This window comes from Candoia aspera, chromosome 13 (assembly GCF_035149785.1).
Source record: "Candoia aspera isolate rCanAsp1 chromosome 13, rCanAsp1.hap2, whole genome shotgun sequence".
Lineage (NCBI taxonomy): Eukaryota > Metazoa > Chordata > Lepidosauria > Squamata > Boidae > Candoia > Candoia aspera.
Window position 1 is genome coordinate 1,545,562 of NC_086165.1, and position 25,627 is coordinate 1,571,188.

Sequence of the window (25,627 nt, forward strand, 5' to 3'; positions counted from 1 at the left end):
GGTTCCCCATCGATTCTGCTTGCTGGAAGCTGGCTGGGAAGGTTGAAAATGGTGATCATGTGACCGTAGGACGCTGCAACGGTCGTAAGTGTGAGGACTGGCTGCAAGTCGTTTTTTCCATCACTGTTGTAAGTCTGAACTGTTGCTAAACGAATGGTCGTTAAGCGAGGACTATCTGTAATAACAATAACAATCTGGGCAGCTCACAACAATCAAAGAAATTACAATCAAATCGGTAAAAGATAAAGATAAAAGATGGTCAGTGCAAGGGGTCTCCCTCTCCCTCACCAAAGGCCTGGGTGAAGAGCCAGATCTTCAAGGCTCTTCTTAACAACAGCGTGGGAGGGAGGCGGACTCGATCCAGATCTCGTGGGGGGGGGAACCTCGTCCCAGGTCCTCTGAATGTCCTTGGATGAGATTCCCATCTGTTCTCTTCACAATCAAACGATGAGCTTTCAGACTGATTTAATGGTGCTGCAAATATCAATTTGAAAAGATGATCATACAATTTCTGGCTTTGGCCAGGCACCCCCCTTTTTTTCCTAAGGCTTCAGCAGTTACGGAGGAGCTAGAAGTGGCGGCCATCTGGCTCTTGGGACGATACGCATCTGTCCTAATTTCTGTTCCTGGAGTAAGGGAGAGGATACGCTGAAAATGCAAATAGGTCAATAAGGTTAAGACCGAATTGGATATGTAACACCCTCCATGTTTCCATTTTTTCCAGCAGTTTTTCCCCCCCTCTTCTCCCGCTTCCTGAGATACTAGATGCTCCTTTGGACAGGATTAAACAGAGCAGACGAAATTCTCCAGTGATGCGCACCAGCGACAGGAATGCAAGCCTAGATTTGAGAGTCTTTGCTGCAAAGCATGCTGGGAGCTTGCTAGGCGGCGCCCCGGATGGGATCGCCTGTCCTGCTCCTCCATCTGCTCGACCACAGCTGGCTTCTCCACATCATTTCAATGTTTGGCGGGCGATGAGGGCCCCATCAGACCTTTCTCAACTCAAACCTGGTCCCTTTAAAAATTACATTGCATAAAGGTAGTCCTCGCTTATCAATCATTCTTTTAGCGACAGTTCAGACTTATGACAGTGCTGAAAAAACTGACTTACGACCAATCCTCGCACTTATGACTGTCACAGTGTCCCCAAGGTCATGTGATTGCACTTTGGGCGCTTGGCAACTGGTTTGCATTCACAACCATTGCAGCATCCTGTGATCATGTGATCACCATTTTCAACCTTCCCAGCTGACTTCCGGCAAGCAAAATCAGTGGGGAACTGCATGGTTCACTTAATGACCATGTGATTCACTTAACGATCACTGCAAAATGGTCATAAAATCAGGTTGGATTTGCTTAACGACTGTATTGCTTAGCAACCGGTATTCTGATCCCAATTGTGGTAGTTAAGCGAGGACTACCTATTTAAAAATAAAGGTATTAAGAAGTTGCCTAGGTTTGACTCCGAGCCTCCCAAACACTTCACGCTGCATGAAAATCGCACACAAACAATGTTCTTGAGCACCAGCTGCCCATAATAGAGTTCCTCTTCGAAAAGGTTAAATCCCGCCACCGCCTCCTCCCACTGGGCATCCTTTGAAGCTCCTGCCAGACAAGATGATTAAACAGCCCTCTATCCGTTGCTGCTCCCCCACCCCTCCTACTGGAAAAATCAATCTCTAAAGTAATCTGCTGCTCCAAGGAGGATTTTGATTGGGGGAAAGAGAAATTCCTTTTGCTTCGGTCACTAAACTCTAGGACCGGCACGCCTGTTCTTTGCCAGTCGGTTAAAAAAATAAAAACAGGAAAGAAACAATATGCTTTTTAATTTCCCTCTTTGCCAGAGTGAACCGTATGCCACTGTTTGCGTTCCCTCCCCTTTTCTTTTTGTATCAGGCCTGTTAGAAAATGTCTAATCTTTTAACAGCTGAACAGCACTTAGAAAATTGGAGGCACTTTATGTTTTTCATTAGGTGCATCCCGCTGGTCATGCTTTGGAGCTCTCGAGGAGATCAGGGGTCTGCGAAATGGGCAGGCAGGCAGTTGGGAGGCTGCAAGTTTCAAGCAATTGACTTTGGCAGAAGGGACTGCAGGTTCCAGGGCGTGCTTGTGCTAACGGGATCCCGGTTCTTTTCCCCATTTGTCATTTTTTGGCTATGATCTCACCGCTGGGAGTTGAAGTCCATGCATTTTAACGTTGCTGAGGTTGAGAAACACCATGCTAATGGCCTGGCAAAATTTTCTTGAAATGGCCATGAAAAAAATGTTGTTTTCCTCTATCAGCTTCAGGCCCAAATCAGCTTGAGCCCACAAAGCCCCTTTGGCTCTGCAGGAGAGGGCCTCCCTCAACTGGGCCACGCAGGCTGGCCTTGATTCCATCGGCCCCCTCAGTTGGGGCCGACCCTGTCTGGGTTTCAAAGTGAAGCTGAGTTGGGCCTGGCTGGAGGTCGGATGGGAGATCCCCGGAGGATGGCCCATCCCCTCCATGTTTTGGCTAAGAAAACTTCCCGGATTCATCCCTCAAGTCATCTCACCAGGAAGGAACACTCAACCCCAGTTGGGTTTCCATGTGGTCTGTCTCAGATGCCTCAAGCAACTCATATTGGCAGCAACCAGGTTGAGACTGACCTAATTTAGGGCCAAGGGTTGTGGGTGGAATCGACTGGAGAGGTGAGAAAGTGCCGGAGGTCTTCTCCAGGAGGTGCCCCCAACGGCCCGTTCCAGCAGCAGCCAGCAGGGCCCCCCAAAGGCGTGTCCTTGTCCCCTCCCGGGGTCCGGCCCTTTGCACTGGAGAGGGTCCCTCCAGGGCCCTCCTTTCCCCTCGGGGCAACTGAGGCTTCCCTGCCCGGTGCAGAACCGGCGGTGGCACGGCCCGAGCCTCCGAAGGGGCGGCGGCACCGGCTCCCCACGGCCGCGCCTCGCGCAACCCCAGGGGCTCCCACCGAGCCGCGGCGGCTCCCCGTAGGAGCCACCCGCCGCCCGCGACCGCCGCGCCCCGGGACGGGCCAGCCCCGCTGCAACCCCGGCTCGGCCAGCGGAGCCGCTGCCCCGCCCCGCCGTCTGTCCCGAGGCCGGGCAGGAGCTAGGACGGCTGCGACGGTTCGGGGGCGCTCCAGGGAGTCGCCCCGGCCCGCCCAGCCCCTGCCTGGCCCGACGCGGCTGCCCGCCGGCCCCCGCGCCCTCCCCCCCCCGCGGTCCGCGCCAGCTGCGCCGGCGCCCCTCCCGCCCCGGCGGGGCTGAGTCAGAGGCGGCGGCCGGGCCGGGCTTGGCCTCCGTCAGGGCGGGCGGGGACTGGAGGAGGCAGCCCGGCTACAAAAGGGCCGCCCGGGCGCCGCCCGCTCCTGCTCGGCCGGCCGGCGCTCGGAGTCTGCAGCCCCGCCCGGTAAGTCCCGTCCCCCGCGCGCCCCGGGGCCCCTAGAGGGCTGCAAGCGCCCCGCCGCCCCCCGCCCTGCCGGGAGCGTCCCGGAAGGGTCGCGCCTCCGTCCCCCCCGCTTTCCCCGCCGGCGTCGGGCGGAGCTGGTACCCGTCGGTGCGGCCGTTGGGCGGGGCGCCACGTTGGAGAAGGTGCCCGTCCGGCCCTCCGGCGCCGCGTCCCGCCTCGGTCCCGGGCCAGGCGAAGCGCCGCCTTGGGTGGGCGCCCGGCCCGGGTCCAGCGGGGAGGGCGCGGCGGGCCCGGGGGCGGAGGGGGCGCTGGGCGCGGCGGGACCCGCCTTGGCAGTGCCGGGGGCGAGTCGCCGCGGTCTTGCGAGTCCCCGAAAGGGTTCCGGCGGGCCATTTGTGGGGTGGGTGGAGGATGCTGATGCGACCCTCGGCGGGACCATCTTCTCTTGCTAGGAAGCAAATAGGAGCTGCTTTTTCCTTTTGGAGAAGCTCGATGCAGCGGCTCCGTCTTTTTGCAAACACGCAGCCGGCCACGGGGCTGGACTTTAGCAGGGATGCCCCTCTCTGAATCCTTCCCGCGGGAGGGAGACCGACCCGCCCTCCCCTACCTGTTTCCATGGCTATATTGTGCAAGCTTTAGGAGCTGCACCAATCCCTTTAGCCAGGCAAGATGGTGACTCTGAAGGCCCGTGTAGCCCGGTGGCCTGCGCGGTGCTGTGGTCATAAAAAACGGGGTTGTCTTGAGAACGGCCAGAAATGCCGGTGGAAGAAGCAGGCTTGCTGAAGTCCCTTTCTTGCCTCAGCCCGGCTTCCGCCCCCAGCCCTCGCTGAGCTACTTTCAACATCCTCCTTCCCTGGCGTGTTGGCCGTGGCCCACTTTCCTCTCGAAGGACTCGTGCAGGAGACCTTCCCTGCCTTCTGCCTGGAGCTGGCGATGCCCACTTGCCAGTACAGGCCACAGGGCCACGTAGGCAATCTGTGTGTGTGTGTGTGTGTCTGTGTGGTTGTGTGCATGGATTGGATTTAGGAGGATACAAATGCTTTTCTCAGCTCTACAAAGAGGACTTGATAGATAGCTGCACAGCTGTTGAGATGGAGCCCCTTATTGAGGGCCTGTTTATTCCCCCCACCCCATGCCCAGCCTGTCCCCCCAGAGTGTCAGACATGTCTCGGTGCTCGCACAGGGGACCTTTCACCTTTCGCATCACCCCGTGCCCGACCTGGCGCTTGCGTTTGCCAGCTGCAGAGATGCCTCTCTGCACAGCCCTTGGGTGTGGCCCTCTTGGGCTGAACATCGTTTCTGTTATGTCATTCCCTGCGATTCTCCCTCTCGCCCCCCTCGCCAGCTCGCATGTCACAGCAAGCAATGCGGTAAGCGCTGCTGAGAAAAGTGGGCGCCACGCCCTGCTCTTGCCCTGGGCTTTGCCAAATGTCTGGAGGACAGAAAGGGGAGGGGGGCATTGGCAGGGGATATGCAAGCCCCGTCCTCGACTTTCACCCTGTTTTACCCACCTCGTTCTGCCTCTCGCGAGGACTCCGAAATCGGTCGCCTCATCTTGGGGCCGCTGTAATGTAAACCGGGTGATTGTCCTTTGACGCATTTTTCGGAGAGGAAATGGCCCCGCTGGGAGTTTGCAGTGCCACAAAAAGCTCTCCTTGTTACTTGAACAGAGAGGCAGTGTAGGGAGCAGATGGTGGGGCTCACCAGCTTCTGCTCCACGTTTGCAGGAAATTTATTAGCCAGCCTCTTGGCTTAATTTACACCAAAGGAGCTTTGGAAGATTGGAGGAGCGGATGGTTGTGGACCATCGAAAGCCTCACAGTGATATATGTAAACTGCCTAGCCCCTGAAAAATATTGTGGACTAGCAGCTTAGCAGTCTTGTTTGCAAGTCGGGTTGAACCTGTGGCAGAGTTAGGGCACCAGCTGCTATTCAAAGCCCTCAAAAGATTTCTGGTGGCAGAGATGCAATTCTTTGCGCATGAGCCTTGGAACAATTTGGAGCGTATCCATTTGCATTTACCTTTAGAGGGATCCTGACTGCTTCTCAGCTGTCCCAGTTAAGGACAGCCATGGAGCACCCCTGGCTCTTTTAGCGTTCCCAGCATCCCTCACGATTAGCCATATTGGCTGCCACAGCTGGAGATCCGCCCTACATCCTGCAAAGTGGGCCTTGACCGAACCTCCAGAGTGCTGCAGCTGCAGCGAGTCTGTTTGCTCTTCAGAAGACATGTGTTTGCTATTAAGAGAGCCCTGATGGGTGGCAGCCAACAAGGACGTTTTCCAGCCTTGCTGCAAATTGGTTGGCAGCTCTGTCTTCGAGGGCCTCTTGGAGTGGGGAAGAAATTCCGCCATCTCCGTGGCCGGGCTGTGAAGCAAAAGGGGTAGCGTAGGCGCTCTCTCTCTCTCTCTCTCTCTCTCTCTCTCTCTAATTTGTCCCCGCCCATCGGTAGAGAGTGGTGCATCAGATTACAGCCTTGGAGATCTGGGTTCAAATCACTACCCGCCCTGAAAGGTTCTGTGGGCTTGGGGGCCACTGAGGGGCTGGCTGGAGCCAAACTACGCCAAGGGCTACCCAAGATTGACCTCCGTGGCGAGGAAGGGATCCTTTCTGCAAAGAGGCTGCTGCCTTGAATGGAGGCATTCAGTGCCCCGGGAAGGCCTGGCGTGGGTTGGACTCTCTGCTGAATCAGCAGCAGCGCTGCACAACCTTTGCTTTTGAATGTGTTGTTGTCTGGTTCTATTTGGGGCGGGGAGAAAAGTGGCACATGAGTATGTTTTCCTCAGCTGCCTCCCACCTTGCAAGCGAAGGAAACATCTGGGGCTTCTGCTTGGAGCTGGGGACGGTGGCCTCTTCCTGCGGATCCTCTCCCCTTGGGTTTTTCCGAGAGGGTTCTCTCGGCTGCGCCGAGCCTCTCTGCCTGCATTCCTCCGCAGCCACACCCAGCTTTCCTGCAGGCCAGGGGACGGGCGGCGGTCATGAGGGCTCGGGGCTTGCCGCTCCTCCTTGGAAAGGGGAGCGTCCCCTCCCCTTTTCCTTACCTGCCAGGGATTAGCCGCACCTTGGAGCAACGTTCCCAGCCTGGAGCCTGCGTGTCTGGGCAAAACTGGCTTAGCTCTGGGTCCAGGCAGCGGGAGAGGTTCTGGCTGTGAAGCAGCATCCCGGCCCTTTGCAGGGAGGTTTAATCCTCTGGAAGGGTGAATTAAAAGAAAATCTATTATTCAGCTGCAAAGGCTCCTTGATGCCTGGTATTGTTCAGGGACCACTGGGTGTCGGGTGCCCAGAAGGGACGTTTTTGGCCATTGGTATTCAAAAAGCCAGTTGCAAGCTGCGCTACAGATCTGTTTCTCTGCTCAACTGTATCCCGCATTTTCTTGATTCCTACTGGCCACCAGGAACGATCCTAGCTTACCTTGCAGGGCCTTGTGGCAGAAATACCTTTAATCAGAAAGCCTGCATTTTATCAGGAGAGCGAGGTAGCCCAACGTGGTGGCCTCCAGATGTGGCCATCTTAAATTCCGTAATTCCCACAAAGCGCCAACTCCTTTGCCCCTTGGCCGAGGATTACTGGAGTGGAAGTCCAGCTGCTTTTGGAGGGCACCATGTTGGGGAAGACTGCGCTGATGTTGGCAGCCTTTTGCCTTGAAGGCTGTAGAGTTAAGTCTTGCAGCGACGGATTGGGCGAACTCAAACACAGTCCCCTTTGGGGCTGGACCAGACCCAGGCTTCGTCTGCTGTGTAAGCATCGCGCTCCTAATTGTGCTGAGCTAAACAGTTCCTCAGCCTTTCATTCCTACTCCCTAGAGTAGCTTGGATTTGATCCCCTTTGCTATTTCCTAATGCCAGTGCATAGCAGGGCAAGGGATAAGCAAGAACAAGCCCCAGTCGAAGAGAACAAGTCCCTGCGGGTTCCCGTTTGAACCTTTCATTTCTCAGTTGTAGTTAGGTAGGATTTGCTGTAATGGCTGCCAAACGACCGAAAAGCAGAAGAAACTTGGGATTTAAGTGTGCCTTTGTTCTAGACTGCACTGGCCTGGTGTTAAGCGGTTTTACGCATGCGGGATGCTGGCGGTGTGCACTCGTAACCACTTTTTTCCCCTTGTTGATATGAATGAAACGGTTGATGGGAACCCAAGAGAAGCTGGATCTCAGGAGGAGGTTTGGGGAAAGGAGCGAGGCGTTTGACGAGAAAGATGCCTGAATGTCTGCCCCTTTCAAGCTGCCCGGAAGATGCCCTGCAGGGCTCGGCCGCTCCTCTCCCCCCCCGCCCCCCATGAGGACTAGAATCCTCGGGAAACGCCCAGATTCTGCAGCAGCAGCTGCTGCTGCACCCGTGTTACAGCAGCCCTCACCTGCGTGGCTGCCACGTAGCTGAACCACAGCAATCTTTCCCCCTCAATCAAAGATCTGCTCTCCAGTGGAGAGAGAGATCCCTGCAGAATTCCCTTTGTATGACGCATTCCCCCCACCCACTCCCCGGCCTGGCTTCCCTCTGATTGGCCCTTTGGGTGGCAGTTCAGCGACCAGCCGGGTGTTCCAAGGGTGGGTGACCAGCTGGGCTGCCCTTGGCTCGGATTGCACGCGTGCGTGAGTGTGTGTGCGTGTGCTTGTGTTTCCATCAGGCGTTCAGTTTGTGGCTGGAGCTCCATTAGGTCCTAATGCAGTATTTCTCAACCTCGGCTGGTTTAAGATGTGTGGACTTCAACTCCCAGAATTCCCCAGCCAGCAGTGCTGGCTGGGGAATTCTGGGAGTTGAAGTCCACACATCTTAAACCAGCCGAGGTTGAGAAACAATGCCCTAATGGAACCACAGGCAGCTGCTTTTCCAGATTCTGGTCCTGTAAATTAAGATTAAGAGCACCCAGATGCTTGTATATATGTCTGTGTGTGAGAGTCATGTCAATAATTTTATGGGGATTAATGAGCAAACTTTGGCCTGTTGGGTCGCTGCAGAATTTAGATTGTTTTGAGAAGAGATTGGAGAACCCAGGAAAGAGGAATATAAACCATGGGGGGTGCTTTAGAGCCTCCAGGTTAGGAAGCAGTATACCTATGAATATAGCTGCCAGCTGAGAAACAGGAAGAGGGAAGGGGGCTGCGTTTGCACCCCGCTGATCAGTTCTCCAATGGCGATGGGAAGGCCCTTGACTCCTCTTTAGGTTGGAAGGAGGCTCTACAGACCCGAGCAGAGTGCCCACCGTTGGGACCTGTTTAGGTTTGACGCTTCAGCCCTGGAGTAAGAAGTGTGAATATTGTGTGGAAACTTGCTGTGCTTCTGTGCACGTTCATTTGGCCTCACTTGCCTGCTTTGGCTGGGCCAGAGGATGTGCAAGCCGTTGGCGGGGAGCCCAAACCGATGGGCACATTGCTGTTTCCTGAACCAAACTATTTCCAAACAATCTTGGCCATCCTAGGGACTAGAAACCTCGTTTTTGAAGCTATGTAGGGACTTGCCGACACCCACTTTTCAGCCCCATGTAACCAGACCTTTGTCCTTCCCACATTTCTTCCTGCCCAGAGTTCATATCTTACCCACTTCTGTCCTCAATAAACTTCCCCTTTATCGGCAGACACCCTCCCCCTGAGCCATGCGTTGAGGGGAAGTGAGCAATATGCTTGCCAGCCAGCCCCTTGGCTAAACTCTGGGGTCTCCATTTCCCTAAGACGGCTCTGCGGCTTTGGAAAGGCTGTCAGCTGCTGGGGTTGGGCTGGATGGCCTCTAAGGATCCTCCCAGGAGTTCTTCAGATCCGCTCCCTTTTCATGACTGCGTGTTTCGATCAGGGCAGTGGCTGTGTGCCCCTTCCAGGGGTCTGCCATACCCCTGCTGGATTTTGCAAGTGGGCCAGCTTGCCTGGGGTTGATCTGAAGGGGAGCGTCTGCAAACGGTCATCTGTTTCTTGGCCACATCTGGCGGCAGCAGCTGGCATGCTTCTCTGACCGAGGAGTCTGGGAGTTCCCTTCTTTTGGAAGAGGAAGAGGAATGGCATGGCTGGGGTGCCTTCCCTCCAAGCACTGCTGCCCCTCATTCCAGGGACTCAGCCCATCCTCTTTGGGATCCTTGCAAACACTCTGACCAGGCGGTGGGGGTGGAGGGGAAGAAACTTTCCTGAAGCCTGGCCAGGGGTGGGGAAGTGCTGGCAGCTGCCATCATCCTGCCCCGCAATGGAATTGGAATCCACCAGAACCTGAATCTGGGCTTGGAAGAATGAAAATCCCTCCTCGGCTTTGCTGGATGGAGTCCCCTGTTCTGCACTGCAAATTTCAGGTCCACTTTTCTCCCACTGTGATTTCTTTTTTTTTTTCTTTTTAATCTCAAGATTCTTCCAAATCATTTCTAAGGAATGTGCATTCTTTTGCTGTGTTCCAGTACAATCTCCTGGTGTTTCTCTCTCTCTCTCTCTCTCCTCCCTCCCTCTCTCCTCTCCTCCTCTCTTTCTGTTTCTCTCTCTCTCGGGATGTTTGAAGCCTTTGGAATTGAGGCACGTGGCGTTGGCGGAGCTGAAAAATCATTGGCAACCCTTGCTTTCCCCATCTTGTTCGTTGCCCCACCCTTAACAGCTGGCTTGTGAATGGTGCGCCGACTCCAGCTTCCTCCATCTTTCTGAAGTCATGCAGCAGGGTGGTTTTGTAGCGTGGAAGAGGCCAAACTTCTTTTCAAAGATCACTTCCTTAATTCGACTGTGGCCATCTTAATCGCATTCCTGCCTTGACAATTGAACTCAAACCTCTCGCCCCACACCTTTTTAATGCCGCGTATGGTCTGAAGACACGCCCAGATTCACTTCACTGGCTGGTCTTGAGCATTGTCCTTAGCCAAGAAGGCACAACGCTGCGGACGTGGGTGCCTTCACTCACATGCACACACGCGATTAAGGCAGGCGTTTTTGTCTGAGGTGCAGCAGGCTGGCGAGTGTTAATCTGACCAGCTGCAATTCTGTTCTCACCCCATTGATTGCTCTGGCTGTTTGGAAATAAAAAGAAGCATATTACTGCAAAGCCACATCAAACAGGCCTCCTTCTGTCTGTTCCCACCCCTTTCCTGTCTTGCACAGAAACTCTGGTGCAAGGCTTGGGGGCTTTTTAACTTACTCGGAGGGGGAGATGGGGTGCCAAGCTAGAAGGGCCTCCGTCTATGTGTGGGTGTGTGACAGTTTCCTTCCCCTGCGGAACAGGGGGCCCGGGTTTGTCGCTGAAGCCGAGGGGAGGGAAATTCAGGGATGTAGTTATTCGCCCAGGGCAGGGCCAGCTTTAAAAGGCAGCGTCTTGGCAGGTGGCAGCCAGGTTGGCCTCATTGCCTGGCGCAGAAGGTCGGCAGGGTTGAGTCTGACTAGTCTTTGGATGGGAGGCCCCCTCGCTCTGTATGGTTTCTGTATGGTTAGCTGGAAATAAAGCTTTTGCTGGGGAGGCTTGGAAAATCCTGGAGAAACGGAATGCTGGTGACATGAGGACTACCATTGACTGACCAAAACAGGGGTCCTGTTGTGAAATTTAAGCTCTGTGGACTTCAGCTCTCAGCATTCTCCAACCAGCATGCTGCCTGGGGAATTCTGGGAGTTGAAGTCCATGCAGCGTAAAGTTGCTGAGGTTGAGAAGCCCCGCTCTAGATGCTGAGATGGATGTCCACAATGCCTTCTTTTCCTGTTCTCTCCTCCAGCTTCTTGTCAAGATGTCGACTGTCCATGAAATCTTAAGCAAGCTCACCCTGGAGGGAGATGTAAGTATTGCCCTTTTACCTTCCCCTGTCTCATCCACCGGGAAAAAAAAAATCAACTGTTTATCTGCATGGTATAAGGATGAGCAAATACCTCTTTGTAACGACCCCCCCCCCAGTTATACGCTGGGTTATTGCACAAATATGTTGCATTTCTGGGGTTCCCAATATCATGTGAGCAACTGACTGTCCTGGATCAACCACTTTTTTCTAAGAATCCAGGTCTCCCCGCAACCCTGGAGGAAGGGTATTCCCTGTGTCTTTCTGGGGGTCTTCTTTTGCATCTTCTGGTTCAGTGTGAGCCCATCGTCCTCTTACTCAGAGCCTCCTTCGCTTACCGAAGGCCACAGAGTCAACACTTGGCATCTCCCCTGAGATGGGATTGGGGGTAGATGCTGGGGAGTCACATCATCTTCTGCTGGGATCTTGAACAACCAGCCAGAACAGAGAATGAATGGATGGGCCTCTCTAAGACTGTTCCACACTTTCAGCCATGCAGGATCACTCAGAGCAAGGCTGCACCGTCCTTCAGCTGAGGTTGATTAAACGAGTCATAGCTGCTTGGTTTATCCAAGTCACAAGCCATAGTTTATAAACCACCTTTGGCAGAGTTCACACGCTGGGTCTTGTTATGGCTTAGTGGGATTTGGGAACCATACTGGCAGGTTGTCCCCAAGACACGGGGGTTTTACTCTTTCAGCCTCTCGGTGTCCACCTTCCCGGGCACAGGAGCTGGCCAGAGACAAAAGTCCAGTTGTCTGGTTTTGGGAAACGCTGTTCAGAGTGGAAGGGTGTGTAGCCAACCACCCTTGTGTGAGGAAAGGGCAGCAAATGGCAGCTCACAACCGGGGGCCAGACACACAGGAGGTCAAAAAAGCCAAGATGTGGATTTGATTATGTGTTCATGGACACCATCTTGATTTTCTGAGGCACTTGGCCAGCCCCTCTTTGGAACTGTCTGGAAGTGATTATCTTGAGAAGATCAGGTTGTGATCATTATCGACCACTTAGGATGAAAGTCTCAAATCCCGTAATTGGGAGGGGGACACGGCTGACTCTAGGGGGCTTGGCACCAGGGCATTAGCCTCTCCAGCGCAAGAACAAGGAATGGCCGTCCCAGGATCAGCCTGTATTGTATGGCTAATCTTATAGATAGTGATGGCAAGTGGTTTTGGTCCAGTAGCCTTTGCACAGCCAATCTCTAAAATGTATGGGGTGCTGAGACCCACCCACGGGCTGCAGAGGGGTGCACCGGGCCCAACGCAGCTCCTTTCCAAAGTAACCTTTCATCAAAGGATGAGATTTACGGGCACTGAGATCTACTTTTTCTCTGGTTTAAGCGGGACTGTAATCTTGCAATCCCCGGAATCTTCTTTTGCAGAGCAGCACCTTCTAAACGTCTTTCCTCTTTGCTAAGCATGCAACAGAGAGCAGGGCCATTTGGGGCGCATCCGATGCAGTTAACTGCTTTTTCCCAATGTCTGCTATGCTGTCTGGGGGGTGGGGGGGTTGTATGCGTGTGCCGCTTTCCCTGCCTTGTGGCGGCCCAGAATGGTGTCCTCTGACTAGCAGGAGCCCTCCAGGTTCTCTGGCGAAGATGGCTCTCCTGGGGCTGCTGAGTTATTTCCTCCCGCCCTCCCGTTCCAAGCTCTTTCCGCTGCGGGGTGTTCAACGGCAAAGGAATGTCCTTTGTTTGGAGAGCAGACAGCTTGATTTTGGTGCATTCAACTTTTCCACTCATTGTTGGTTTTGGCATCACAAGCAAGTTGCTTCTTCTGGGAAATTGCTGGTGCCAAGCCTGGCGGGGCAGCAAGCCAGCCCCTGCCCAGGGAGAGGAAAGGTGGAAGGGGCGGCCACTCGCAGGGTGGGTTTTCAAGAACGTGCCTTTCCCAACCCTTCCCCTCGCAGGGCAGATTTCCGAAGAAAAGAAAACTTTCCATGTGGCCACCCTTGTATAATCTGCTTGGCAGGCTTGATGGAAGGGCGGGGCGGGGGGGGGGGACAAATTGAAGATCCCTTTTGGAGATCTGCCCCCCCCCCCGCCGCCATGGGAGGTGGCCTTTGGCAGAGTGCAGTATTTCACAAAAGCCACTTCTGTATTTGGGCACCTTGGGGAAGCGAGGCCGGACCTGCTGCCTTAACAGTCATCTTCCCCAACCAGGCTATGTTGGGTGTGTGTGTGTCTTGGACTACAGACCCCATCAGCGCCAGCCAGCTCAGTCCATGCTGGCTGGGAGTAAGAGCGGGCACGGGCCGGGCGAGAGAGCGATGAGCGGCTGGGCGGGCCTTCCTTTTCACAGTTGCCCTTTTCCTCCCCCCCAGCACTCCCTGCCCCCCAGCGCCTACGCGACCGTCAAAGCCTATGGAAACTTTGATGCAGATCGCGATGCTTTGACCCTCGAAACCGCCATCAAGACGAAAGGTGGGTGTGAAGCAGGCTGCGTGGAAGGAGCTGCTGGGGCCTCCCACGTCCACCACGGCTGCGTTTCCTCCTGGCTGGACGTGAGACAGGATGGTGGGAGAAGTGCCCCACGGCCCCCATCCGCTCCTGGGGGAACGGGCTGGAGATGGGCGGCCTTCGCTCACGGGGCAGCTGCCGAGCAGCTCCTAAAACAAATGCAAGTGGGTCTGGTGTTGTGGGGATACTGCCAAATCTGGGTGCAGGGGACTTGCTGGTGGGTGGGTTGCTGCAGCCTGCAGCTGAGAAGACTTCCAGAGATGGCTTACAGGGCGAATGAGATTGTCCCTGCCACCAGCCTGATCATCTGAAAAGGTGCGACACGAGAGGAAAAGTGATGGGGAGGGAGAAGGGGGGGCGGGGAAAAGCAAAGGAGGCATCAGGTGTTGGGACAGGTTTTCGGGTGCCCTGATAGGTTGTGGGTTGGGGAGCAGGTGAGGGAGGGTCCAAGGCTGCCCTGCTCTGGCAGTGTCTCTTCTATGGGGGGGCGCCATGTTGGGGAGCTCTGATTGGCTAAGCCTGGGGAGGGGTTCACTGCAGCTTCGCAGTGGGGCAGCTCTTCCAACCTTTGTGAAAATGAATTAGAAGTGGAAATGAACTTTGGCTGGCGGGAGATGTGGACCCAAGCTTCCTTCTCTTTCCCCAAAACTGCAGGAGCCACCTTTTTCCTTCCCCTTTTGCTGCAAAGTAAAGGCTGCTTCGGTCATAACCCTGTTGGAGGGCTGTCTTTGGACACCGGCCCTCCAGCCTGAGGCCTTCCCAGAGTTTGGGGATCGCAGCCGGCGGCCACCGTCCTCGGGCTCTGTTGTGTGCTGATGGAGGGCACCTGGTTGCAGAACCAGTGGGTGGAGCCCAGAGGTGGGGCCGAATCAAGGATGCCCAGCACCGCTTGGGCTCTCCCTGGAGAGAGAAGGACGTTCGGGCTGGGCTCCCGGAGTGGTGGGCCTTGGAACCATTCTGGGACCCTCCCGTCCTTCCTCGGGGCCGGTTGATTGAGAAGGCGCCCCCTGGGATCTGCCAGTATGCCCCAAGTTGGCGAGGAGGGTCTACTGCGAGCAACGGCAGGAGAGGGAGCAGAGGTGGACCCCGATCTCCTCACCAGCTGCGCTGATGAGCAGGGCGTTCTGGTGCCGGTCCCAAAGCTGGGTGGGGATGTTTTTGAAAAACGTTCCCATGTTTGTTTTGCCATCCCTGTCTCTCTTTCCACTTGGGGTTTTTCTTCCTTTCTGGTTTCTGTTTTTACATGCCACCCTGGGAGGCAGCATTTTGGGCATGGAGATCGAGTACGTTATGGTGGCCTGACGGCTGGCCTTTTGCGGTGGCAACGCGGTGTGGCTAAGCCTCTTTCCAAAGCCCTTTGGACAGGGGTGAAGCAGATTCCTTGGTGCTTCCCCCAGATAGCCCTCCCTACTCCGTTTGAATGCTACAGGACCAGGCGGGGGGTACTGGGAAGAGACAGGAGCGACCAGTTTGCTCCAGTGGGGAGAAAGTGGAGCGGCCTCTGGGAAGGCAGCATTTGCGGCCAAGGGGGCTGAAAGTAGTGAGGACTAGTGACATGCCTGCTCTTGTTAGGGACGCTTATCTGCCTGGGGAGAGACGCCTGGAGGATCCCAACTCTTGGGGTCCCTCTGCCAGCCTGAGGCCAGCTCCTTGAGATGTAAAACTGGAAGGTGCCTCGTTTTTATGCACCAAGCCCACCAGCTTTCCCTTCTTGGCCCCCAAAGGTGAAGGCTTGCACAGGGAGCTTGTGCGTGTGTGTCAAAAACGTCGCAGTGGTGTCCACAACGGCATGGTCTGCCCCTTTTCCATGCACACTGATGCGCGTAAAAAGGGGTGGAGCTGCAATCGTTTTCGTTCTCGGCACGACCGATGGGACCTTTGCAGGAGGCATGCACAGACACACCTTTATTTCCCCAGCCTGGCAAGAACCCCAAGGAGGGATTTTTTAAAGCCAGCCAGCGTGACAAGTGGCTTTAAATGGGTTGTTGCTAAAGGAAAAGCTGATGCAGGAAACTAAACTTTGGTCCAGAGTAGCCGTCCTTAATTGCTTTCCGACTCAGTGTGGTTTCTATAACTGAGATTTTTTTCACTATAGGCTCCCTCTACACCAGTGTTTCTCAACCTTGGCAGCTTTAAGAAGGGTGGATTTCAACTCCCAGAATTCCCCAGCCAGCATGGCTGGCTCGGGAATTCTGGGAGTTGAAGTCCACCCATCTTAAAGCTGCCAAGGTTGAAAAACAATGCTCTACACACACACACTCTCTCTCTCATACACACACATGCACCCCAGCAGCTTGCACACCTTTTCAGAGAGTTTTGTTTAAATAATATAGGGAAAATACAGGTAGTCCTCGCATAATGACTACAATTGGGACCGGAGTTTTGGTTGCTAAGTGAAGTGGTTATTAAGTGAATCTGTCCCAATTTTACAACCTTTTTTCCAGCAGTCTTTAAGTGAATCACCATGGGTGTTAAGCAAACCACGTGGTTCTTAAGTGAATCATGTGGTTCCCCATCAATTTTGCTTGCCAGAAGTTGGCTGGGAACGTCAAAAATGGCAATCATGTGACCATGGGATGCTGCAACGGTCATAAATGTGAACCAATTGCCAAGCACCCAAATCGTGACCATGGGGATGCTGCGACAGTTGTAAGTTTGAGGACTGGTCATAAATTGTTTTTTTTAGCACCATCATAAGTCTGAACCATCACTAAACAAATGGTTGTTAAATGAGGACTACCTGTGGAGAATGTCTTTGGCAAGGCAGATTTTGCATCAAGGTGATAAGTATTGGTTGAGCCTCATTTGCTGATATGTGAGAAGCAGGAATGAATCCATAGCAACAAATTAATTTGGAGCTGCCGAAGCACCATTAAGATGGATTCTGTTGTCCGCATGGGGCATCTGAGCATCTCAGGCTGGTGCTGAAATAGAGGCGTTCAAGAGCCAAAGTTGAGTAGTTTGAAAATCTGTATAACCGAAAGCTATAACCATTTTAATTAATAATTGTAAGAATAAAACCTATATAATCAGAATAATGGATGGAGGAGGCAGATGCCTTGAGCTGACCTGTGGCCTTCTCTGTCTCTAGGTGTGGATGAAGTGACCATTGTCAACCTTTTGACAAACCGCAGCAATGATCAGCGGCAGGACATCGCTTTCGCCTACCAGAGGAGAACAAAGAAGGTATGGAGGCCGGGACTTCAGCTCCCAGAATTCCCTCGGGCGAGGTGGGGAATTCTGGGAGCTGAAGTCCACCATCTTCAAGCTGCCAAGGTTGAGAAACACTGAAGTAGACAGACAGAAATCTATAAAATCATGCTTCAGTAGAGAAATGATGCTAGCGAAACAGATGCATGATGTCGATATAAACCAGCTTGACGTGTTGTGCATTACTAAGCATCCTGGTATAAACGCCAATTGTGGCTTATTCAAACCTTGACTAAACCTGGCTTAGTGTGATTTGTGAGCTTTCTGCTTGCATCTGTAGGCTGAATTCACACCTTAACCATAAAGCGATCTGGGTTTTGACCTAGTTTGCTGTGAGAACCCAGCCCCTCCTGATTTATAAACCACAATTTATGGCTTGTGTGAGCCAAGTTGCTTGGGGGGAGCAAACGTCTGGTTATGCAGAGGGCGTCCTGAACTCTTTGGTCTCTTTCCTGCTGTTAGGAACTGGCTGTTGCTTTGAAATCTGCCCTCTCCGGCCACTTGGAGGCAGTCATCCTGGGCCTCTTGAAGACGCCGGCGCAGTACGATGCTTCTGAGCTGAAGGGGGCCATGAAGGTCAGTGAAATCCTGGTGCTGGGGGCGGGGGAGGCCCCTCTCCCTCCCCCCCTTCACACATCATGCCAACCCCGGTCAAGTTGCCCTCTTTGCCCTCCCAAAGAAACCGAGCTCTGTTCTTCCCCTCCTAAATTTTGCTCACCCTGCCCAGTCCGCATGGATGCTGGTCTGTAGGTCCCATCCGCTCCAGCCCAAGGCAGGGGACCTTTGGGAGTTATGGGAATTGGAGTACCACACACTGGCAGGTTTAGGAGAGCAGATTTGGATGCTCAGAAAGGGTCGACCCCTGGGATCTCCCTTGGAACCTTCGGAATTGCGTCCGGTGCCCTCCTCAACTGGTCTCTGCTCCCGATTGCCCAGAGCTAGTTCAGGAATATAACCTGGGCTGCCCTTTTCCTTTCTGGTGACGTTCCCGAATGGGAATCAGCAGTTCCTGAAGATTTCTTGCCACTTGACCACCTGTCTAGCCTTGGTGCAGTGCCAGGTCTAACCCTGGCATTTTCTTTATCCAACACCCCCCTCTAGTGTCCATAATCTGCATTGCAGTGAAGGTTGGGTTGGGGATCATGGCTTTGCCTCTAGCTTGGGCGGAGGGGCCAGAACTCTTTATCTCAGCATTTAAGAGCACAGTTAAAAAAAGAGAGAGGGGGGGGGGGAAACAGAATTAAAAGAGACGAACAAGCATTGTAAAATTGGGCCAGCATTTAGCATTATGTTGGTGCTAGGTCTCTTGAGGATTTCCGAACGTCATTCAAGTCAAGTTGGGATGCGATAATTGACCGCAAAAACTAGCACCGTGTGAGTCATGAGTCCTTCCAGCTGTCAGGAATGATGGGAGCAGCTTTCTAAGTCTGAGGCTGGAGCTTCTCCAGCCATCCCTGGAGGAGGAACTGGAGCTAAGTTCAAGCGAAGCCGCTGCTTGGCACGCCTGAGGTTTTCCCTGATGTTTGCCAGTTATGTGAGTCAGACCGGGATCCACCGAACTGAGATGACCACAGAGCGCTGCTCTGATTTTCCGCTCGCATTTCAGGGCCTGGGGACCGACGAAGATACTGTCATAGAGGTCATCTGCTCACGGACAAACCAGGAACTTGCCATCATCAACAAAGTCTACAAGGAGGGTAAGTTGGCCAGGATGGACGTGGGAGAAGTTGGCTAATTCTCTCCTTTAGAAAACCAGGGTTTTGCTCTAAAACGCTTGAGAGTCAGAGCTGGTCCGCAACGATGGTTGTATACCAAAGGAAAAGAGGCAAGTCGCAGCAAGTTGCCCAGGTGACGCTTCCCTTCTTCTGCTGTGCGGTGTCCAGACGTTGAATAAGCAGCCTGCAGCCAGCGAGGGGGGAACGTAGCAAACTTTGCTGGGCTTAGAAGCAAAAGGAGGCCATCGGGACTGGAGGAACAGGAAGCGTGGCTTTCAAATCAAGTCCCTGGCCAAAAAAACTGGAGCAAGAAAGGATATTTTGTGTAGTGTACACAGTTTGGAGTTCACAGAAAAAAGCCCCACCAACCTTCCTCAGCTTTACCAAGTTTTCAGGGTCCTCCAGACAGAATTTAATTACAGGTACTCCTCATTTAGCAACTGCCTCGATTAGCGACCATTTGCGGTTACAGTGGTGAAGAAAAAGTCACTTTGCAACCAATCCTTGCATTTATGACCTTTGCAGGTCTGTAAAGCAAAGGAAAGCTGAAGTCAGTTCATAAGCACAGTTGCGGTTTCACTTAGTGACCGCTTTGCTTAATGACCAAGTGGACTGTCCCAATTGTGGTCGCTAAATGGGTAGTCAGGAACCTGAGTGACTCCTGTGACTGTGGCTGCTTTACAGAACATCAAACCATGATTTATTCCTGCATCTGCATTGACTTTCAGGACCGCAATCAGGTGTGACCCAAATTCAGTGTTTGACTGTCTGTCTAAACCAGAGGTGACTTTTCCATCTTTCTGCTTTGTTTTTAGTGTATAAGACTGAACTGGAAAAAGACATCATCTCTGATACGTCTGGGGATTTCCGGAAGCTGATGGTCGCCCTGGCCAAGGTAGGAATCTCCTGGTTGCTTTTTCTGTTGCCTTACTTTTGGTTCTGGGGCCATCGGGAAACCCGTGGCACGTATTTGAATAGGACGGCAGACTTTTCTGATGTTACACCAGGCCTGACCTCTTACAGTCTGATATTGAGGGGTACTTCGTTTCATGTCCGGCGTCAGGATTTTTAGGAATTGCTTCTCCGGTTGAGGAAATCAGTAACCGCAAGAACAGTCCTTTACTTCATAGCTAGGAGAAAAGAATACAGTGTATTATAAATGGTTCAACCTCAAAGACCCCCAAATGCATGGAGCCCACAGCTGCGTATCAGGAGGGTGCCGATCCGGTTGGTTCTGATTTACAGGAGCGATCCGGTTTGGATCACGAAATTGCTCTGGTTCCAATCTGCAAACTGATTTGATTTGGATCTCGGAATCCGATTGTTGAGTTAATCCTCACTTAATGACCTGCGGTGGTTCACTTAACAGTGGCAACTGCTTAATGACCCACGGTGGTTCACTTAATGGCGGCAAGTGCTGGAATTTCCGCCTGGTAGTGGCATGGTCACGTGACATCACGCTTTACAACCACGTCACTTAGCAATGGAAATTCCGGTCTCAGTTGCCGTCGGAGCAGTGTGATTCCTGCAGGTGCGCCAAAGCTGGGGGTTGGACTAGATGCCCTCATGGTCTTTCCTGTCTAGGACTCTGTGACTGATATCCTTGGTGTTTCTGTTCTTTGTTTAAAGGGGAGGAGAAACGAAGACTGTTCTGTGGTGGACTACGAGCTCATTGACCAAGACGCCCGGGTAAATGCTTCTGACTTTCTGTGACTGAAAATGGTGTATTGGTTTCTATCATTCTTATAGCCACCCATCTCACACAAGTGGTCCTGGGCATCTTACAGGATTAAAGCAAACAACCCCACCCCCCAAATATAACGTAAGGTTATCTGTCTCTCTCATTTTCCATCTGCATCTGTGGTTTCTATCACTTCATCTGGCCATGCAAGTTTTCCTTCATTGCTGTGGTTGCTTTTCTGCTTTTCCAGGGTAATTTCACCCCAGTTCCTCCATCTGATTGATTGATTGATTATTTATTTAGAAGAAAGCGTATCTGGAAATACTTCCATATCTTTGTGCAGTTTCTTCCAGTAGAGTATGGCTTTTGCTAGGCATTTTTCCTAACAACGCCCTTCTACAATCTCACCGGCATTTGCTGTTTGCTCTGAATTTGGGGGGGGGGCACTATTTCCCCTTTCCCGCTGTCAATCTGCTTGTTGTACTTACGGCTTGGAGACATGGGCATTCCACTTCCGTTGAATGGCTCCTCCGTCTCTGCTTTCAGTACCACCGAGCTTTGAGGATAACTCGGATGATGAGCCATCTGGGGGTGGGGTGAGGGGGGGGAACTGCCTTGGCAAGAGCTGGCAGATTTTCCCCAACCTGCTGCCTGCAAAATTGCTGGCTGAGCTTCTAAGAACTGCATCCAGAGGGTGCCAGGTTGGCCAGCAGCATGCCAGCTGTGGGCAGGAGCTGACACCAGACATGTCTGTGCCATCCCCAGGACCTTTATGATGCCGGCGTGAAGCGGAAGGGCACGGATGTTCCCAAGTGGATCAATGTTATGACTGAAAGGAGCATTCCCCATCTCCAGAAAGGTAAAGTGAATCCTCCCAGGACAGCTGGGGGCGGGCAGGCGAAGCGAGGAGATGCCCAGGACTAACCACACAGGGCTGAGCTGCAGGTCAGGGATTGGATCCAGAATTCTGCCTGGAGCATCGGCTTTCAGAAAGAAGGTCCTTGCATCTTCAGCTGAGAAGGACCAGGAGGCAGGTGATGGGCGGCTCCTCTGCCTGTCAGCGTGTGACACTGTGCAAGAAGTCTATGCTCTGTGTAGTTCCTTCACTTTCCAGAGCTTTCTTGCGCATTGAGAGCGGACCACAGAGAAGGTCCTTAAGGGCGAGGACTTGCTTGATAAGCAGCGCTACTGAGCCAAGACGAAAGAACAATTCTCTGTTGCTCATTGAAGGACATGAAGGAGACTTGGCAGGAGGACTTACTCTCCTCCTCTTAGTCCAACTTACTAAGACAGTAAGTCCTTAGGAGGACTTACTCTCCTCCTCTTAGTCCAACTTACTGTCTTCTTCCTGAGCGTTATGATAGATGTTATGATAGATCTAGCCTACAGTGTTATGATAGATCTAGCCTACCATTAGATCCTGATGTTCTTCTTGAACTTTGTCTTCACCCAAATGATTGTTTTGACTTTCTCCCCCTTGTCTTGGTAGTGTTTGAAAGGTACAAGAGCTACAGCCCTTACGATATGTTGGAGAGCATCAGGAAGGAGGTGAAAGGTGATCTTGAAAACGCCTTCCTTAATCTCGGTAAGGAAACAGAGAAGGGTGGGAAAACTGGCCATCTGAATGTGGTCACGGACATCTCAGGCTGGCTGTCTCCAAGCAGAGAACGCATTTGCCAGAGGTGACCGTTGGCCTAATGGAGGGGAAATTGGTGTGAAGATTTGTAGTGATGCCAGAACACCAGGGCTCTTTATGGATCTTCCTTGCTCTGGGAAATTAGTACAGGAATGATAAGGCTTTCAGGTTTGGTAGTCTTCAAGATACAGATTTGTGACCCTTTTTAGGCTACATGGTCGGAGAGGCCGGAAAATAATCTCCAGCTGAATTTGGAGGTGTTCTTTGATGGTTGTCTTGCATTATGCAAGTTCTTTAAGTTGTTGCATTTCTAATTAACACCAGCAAAAAAAAAAAAAGGTTCAAAATCAATGTATGCTAGGAGTTTCCAGTGGAATGTAGATGGTGAAAGATGATTTCCTTTTTAATTATATTCCACTGATTAGGCCCATGCCTAATTTGTTATGGACACCACAACATTCCAGCAGGATTTTTTTTTAAATAGAGGAAATAGCCAAGACAGAATTAAGCCACCCCTAGTTTTGAGTTGTTTGATTTTAGAGTGTGGGTTTTGAGATTTGGCCGTGTCTTCAATCTGGGTAACATTATCTCTGATAGTTGCACATTTCCAAAAGGTTCTTGTGATTTCAATTTCCCTGCCACACATTTCACCCCCATCTTTGATCTTGTTCCTTCCACAGTCCAGTGTATTCAGAACAAGCAGCTGTACTTTGCTGATCGGCTGTATGATTCCATGAAGGTAAGGCATTCGAGAACGGGGTCTGGATTTGAGCAGGAGGACAGGGCGTGGTCAAAAAAGTCAAGACGGTGGCCGTGATGGTGCAATCCAAGCTTAGTCTGACTTTTACGTGCGTTGCATGTGTGTCTTCTTGACCATAACCTGCCAACACCTCGGCAGAGGGACATTGTGGTTGAAACCAACTGGAAATGCACACTGGAGATGCAATTGGAGATTTCATTTGGTGTTAATGTCAATGTTTTGGGTAGATGCTGACTTCGTTGCATTCAGTTGATTGATTTATCGCTTAAAAGTGGGTGAGGACCGAAGTCATAGCTTTTAAACCGTGCTGATGTCAGAACTGGACATTATTACCCTGCTACTGATTGCTCGGTCATGGAACGATTTCCAGAAACCACATTGGTCTTTTTCATCAGGATGCAGAAATGGGAGAGACGTCCAGGCAGTTGCGTTAATTCTTTTGCCTCGTGCAAATTATCCCAAAGCGCTTTCCCCATCTTTATATCAAGCAATTCAAGATTTTCCTTTGCTGGCTGGGGAAAGAAAATGCTTGTAAAGATTTCCCAGACATTTCTGGACATTTAAGTTTCAGTGTGAGGTATCTTAATCTTCAGGGCAAAGGAACCCGCGACAAAGTCTTGATCCGAATCATGGTTTCTCGAGCTGAGGTTGACATGTTGAAAATTAAGAGTGAATTCAAGAGGAAATACGGAAAATCCCTCTATTACTTTATCCAGGTGGGTGGACAAACTGCTGGGGCCGGCTCGGCTCTTGGCATCTCTGATGAAAATCTCCTTAAGAGATGCGCGTCGTGCCAAGTGTGGGGGCGTTTCCTCCCTCCCCTGCCCCCCAAAGGCCCCAAGATGTGTCCCGTGCTGGGCTCTGGCGACCAGAGCGGGGATTGAACCAACTCCTGTGCACAATCGTATTTGCATCGTTAAGAGGTCTGATTTGGTCCTTTCTGTTTTTTACAGCAAGACACAAAGGGGGATTACCAGCGGGCGCTCCTGAATCTGTGTGGGGGAGAAGATTGAGCCTGGGATGAGAATTAAAGGAAAAACCCAACCAAACATTCCTGGCTGGAAATGTGCTCCCCCCCTGCTTCGCCCCGCTTCTTCTTCCTCTGTCTCTGCAGGACTAGATTCACTGACACAGTAGCCGGCTAATCCAGCTTCCGCATTCTCTGTAAGCAAGGCCAACCGCCTGGGTCGCTTTCCGTGTTGCCCCCTCCCTGCTTAGCTCTTGCCCAAGTCGCTAGCCCTGCGGAAGTCTCCCGGCTGAAGCAGTTAACATTCCAAAGAGAGGGAAGTGGATTGGACGGACACCACCACCGACACGTGTTGTGAAAGATCCTGCCTCCGATGGGGTCCTGCCGGAAGGACAAATAAAAATAATGAGATTTTTACTTTGAAGGGAACTCCTTTCGTTCTCGTGCAATTCCTCCGTGGGCGTCTGCCTCTGGCAACAGCGGGGTACCATCTTGTTAGGCTTGTGTCTTGACTGTACGATCTTCCTTTTTTCTTAATTCTGCCAGTCTCTGACACGGGCCCACAAACACAGTCTTGTGGCTCTGTGCGTGCCGGGGGAGAGGCAGGGATGAAGGGGCGTTTTTCCAGCCGTGTGATATGCAATGAACAGATTTGCGCACTGTGCTTTGAGCAGGTGGGGAATAGCTACAGATAGTCCTCATTTAGCAACCACAATTGGGACCAGCAACTTGGATGTTAAGTGAAGCGGTCGCTAAGTGAAAACTGCAATTGTGCTTATGATCTGACTTGAGCTTTCCTTTGCTTTACAGACCTGCAAAGGTCATAAATGTGAGGATTGGCCATAAAGTTACTTTTCCCTCAGTGTTGTAACTGCGAACGATCGCTAAATGAGACAGTTGCTAAACGAGGACTACCCGTATTCCTAAAGGTGGGCTGAGGGCGGAGTAGTTCAATCTGAGTCCAAGTGGCAGGCTTTAATTCTTTGCGCGCTGTTCGTATATTGACGCTCAACAAATTTTACGCATGTTACCCTCTTGAAAGAGCCTTACTGCGTAGAATCATTTAATGTGTTTCAAATGCTTATTATATGACTGTCAATCTGGCATTTGACTGGACAGCTAACTGGGAAACACACCAAAATTAATAAAACCACAATAATCGATACAAATGCTTTGAGGTCTGGGTCAACTCTGTCACCCCTTCCCTCCCCTCCCCTCCCCTCCCCTCCCCAAGGTGCAATTCGTATACATCAGGTCCGCCTGACATCCTGGCCCAAGGCTGGGGGAACAGCGAGGTCTTAGGCAGTGTTTCTCAACCTTGGCCGCTTGAAGATGGGTGGACTTCAACTCCCAGAATTCCCCAGCCAGCAAGGGAGTTGAAGTCCACCCATCTTCAAGCGGCCAAGGTTGAGAAACATGCTTTAGGGCCTTATAGAAGGCCAACAGGGTGAAGATCATCTGGATCTTGGGAGGAACGGGGCTCCATAGGACTGGTGGCCCAACAGATGGCACTGGCGCATAGAGGGGTCCCACATGGGCAGGAACAATTGGAGACGTGCGGTCCTGCAGATAGCCCAGCCCTGGGCTGCTAAGGGCTTTACAGGTGACAGCATCTCCTTGAACTGCCTCCTGGAAGCCAATGCAGCCGGCGAAGCAGTGATAACCTGCAGGTGGACCTTGACGAACTCCAACCCGCACAGCAGTGAAAACCACCAAGGTAACCATGTTCATGGCCTCATTTTGGCTGCTAGAGAGTGCGTTCGCTACGCACAAAAAATATAAGCAGGGATTTAGGGATTAGCCAGCCCTAATTCTCATATTGCACCAACCACAATATGTGTTGGGTTCGTATCCCATCATTGTTGTTTGTTCACTGAACCGTGGCTAGGCAAACCACCTTTTCATCTACTAGCTAGCCTGGCTACGGATGGAACCAGCTTCAACCCAACAGGACCCGTTAGGGAATCCAGAGTTTTAGGAGAAGGGTGCCATAAAAGGATTCAAGAAAAAAAATTGAGCAGAGAAGCTATATCACCCAGCTGATGGATGAATCAATGGAGGCAGCTGGCTGTCAGCATTTGCGAGATCCTGGGCACGTTCCTCCAT

The 25,627-nt window shown here is 52.3% G+C and overlaps 1 protein-coding gene across 1 annotated transcript; it reads left to right on the forward strand.

Annotated features, from left to right (window-relative positions):
* The first annotated feature begins 3,268 nt into the window (after positions 1 to 3,268).
* ANXA2 (annexin A2) lies at positions 3,269 to 23,945 on the forward strand. The gene is made up of 13 exons (XM_063313922.1): positions 3,269 to 3,382; positions 11,038 to 11,097; positions 13,417 to 13,516; positions 16,644 to 16,738; positions 17,225 to 17,338; positions 18,369 to 18,459; positions 19,293 to 19,372; positions 20,107 to 20,166; positions 20,924 to 21,017; positions 21,648 to 21,743; positions 22,475 to 22,533; positions 23,148 to 23,270; positions 23,508 to 23,945. Exons 2-13 carry the CDS (start codon positions 11,050 to 11,052, stop codon positions 23,565 to 23,567), a joined length of 1,020 nt encoding a protein of 339 aa, XP_063169992.1. The 5' UTR covers positions 3,269 to 3,382; positions 11,038 to 11,049; the 3' UTR covers positions 23,568 to 23,945.
* Positions 23,946 to 25,627: the final 1,682 nt, after the last annotated feature.